The following is a 1,627-nucleotide window of genomic DNA, read 5'->3' on the forward strand; positions in this document are numbered from 1 at the left end:
TTTATATTTAAAAAAAATAATAATACAAGAGTTCACTAACTTTAGTAGACTCTTGTAGTGTTAGCAATTTTTAGTTGCAAAATTTTGTTCAGCCGTTAAGCACAGAAGAGACCTTTGAATTGAAACAATCAGAATCTCACGTACTACAAACTAAAACGGAAGCAACTCTATATGAGAACGCAACAGAACCTACCACCAGCGTGCAGATGTCTAGCTTCCAGAAGTCTAGCTTCAATCTGCCTCAGCCAACTAAAGGGATATTGGAAAAATCTGACGAGTAAGTTATCTTTCATACGTTTTCCTTTGGGTTTGCACCGAAAAACATTGCCATGTTCTTCATTTTCTTCATAAAGAAATTTGACAACAATATGCAAACATTTTTACAACTTACAGCCTTACGAAAGGATACAAAAAAGACGATAAAGTATGTAAAAATGTATCCTATGATGATGTCATGAGTGATACAGAGGATGACCCACAAAAAGATGTGAAAAAAACAGACAAAAGCACGGAATCTGATTCTCCCTCTATTGTGGGATATTCACCTTCCGATGATAAGCATTTCATAATCCCAAATACAAAAGAGAAATTAACCGATCAAATCAAAGATAAACAGAATAAAACAGAAAGACGTCGAAGTAAAGAATATTCTCCTACAAGGAGTCTTGAATTTAAGATGGAACCCGATAGTTGCAAAGTCGGTAGAAAAAATAAAGCTTTCAATAAGGAGAATAAAGATATAACAAGAGTAAAAGAACAATTGTCTAAAGGGAAGAAAAAGATTAGCATTGATGTTCCCGACTCAGATTTACATCTGTGTAGCAAAGAAACTAATATTAATATTTGTAATAGTAATCCGAGTACTGAATCAAGTAAAGAAATGGTCCCCAGTGGTCAAATATCACCTAAATGTACATATTTGTCACAACTAACAGACAAGGATGGAATCAAAGTCATCAAAGGTGTCGGCAGCAGTTCCGATGTGAATGAGAAACCTCATAATAAAGAACAAAAAATAAGTGACGAAATACAAATCAAAAAGAGCAAAATCAAAAGGAGTAGGAATTCCATTGAACAACAAATTGAAACTTTTCGAAAGAATGATAAACAATTAGGTGAGTTTAAAACTGCACATTATACTAAAAATAATAAAAGTTCTCTCAGCTTTTTGCTTAGAATTTTTTTAAGTCTGAACTTTTTCTTCTTTTGCTATTAAATACTTACTTCTTAAGAGTCCTACTAATTACTATCTTACTTTTTACTAATGTTGGAAATGCGAAATTTTGGATAGATGAATGGATGTTCGTTAGAGTTTGTAGCCTGATCGGCTGAACAGATCTCGATGAAATTTGGTATAGGTGAAGGGCAGGAAGAAGAACACATGGGAAGAACACATACCAGTATATATTTTCCGCGCGTCGAAGTCGAGGGCAAAAGCTAATCGACCATATTATTTTTTTTTTATCTGGAAAATTAAAAGATTGGATTTAATAGTAAGTGTGATACAAAGCACGTTAGCATTCTTCCTGCACGTTAGATATCTGCGAGCAGCACGCAGTGATCTGCACGTGCCCGCGCGCGGCGCGCCGCGAGGTGCGCGTGTTCCGCACGTGCAGCGGCACCGGCA

General features: G+C 35.7%; 1 protein-coding gene across 1 annotated transcript in view; it reads left to right on the forward strand.

Annotated features, from left to right (window-relative positions):
- LOC106111742 overlaps positions 1-1,627 on the forward strand; it is a 4,451-nt gene that overhangs the window by 1,436 nt on the left and 1,388 nt on the right. Inside the window, exons 5-7 of the mRNA XM_013293886.1 lie at positions 93-277; positions 394-1,115; positions 1,538-1,624. Coding sequence (XP_013149340.1) covers positions 93-277; positions 394-1,115; positions 1,538-1,624 — 994 coding nt within the window. The remainder of the gene's footprint in view (positions 1-92; positions 278-393; positions 1,116-1,537; positions 1,625-1,627) is intronic.

Source organism: Papilio polytes, unplaced genomic scaffold (assembly GCF_000836215.1).
Source record: "Papilio polytes unplaced genomic scaffold, Ppol_1.0 DF824146.1, whole genome shotgun sequence".
Classification (NCBI taxonomy): Eukaryota; Metazoa; Arthropoda; class Insecta; order Lepidoptera; family Papilionidae; genus Papilio; species Papilio polytes.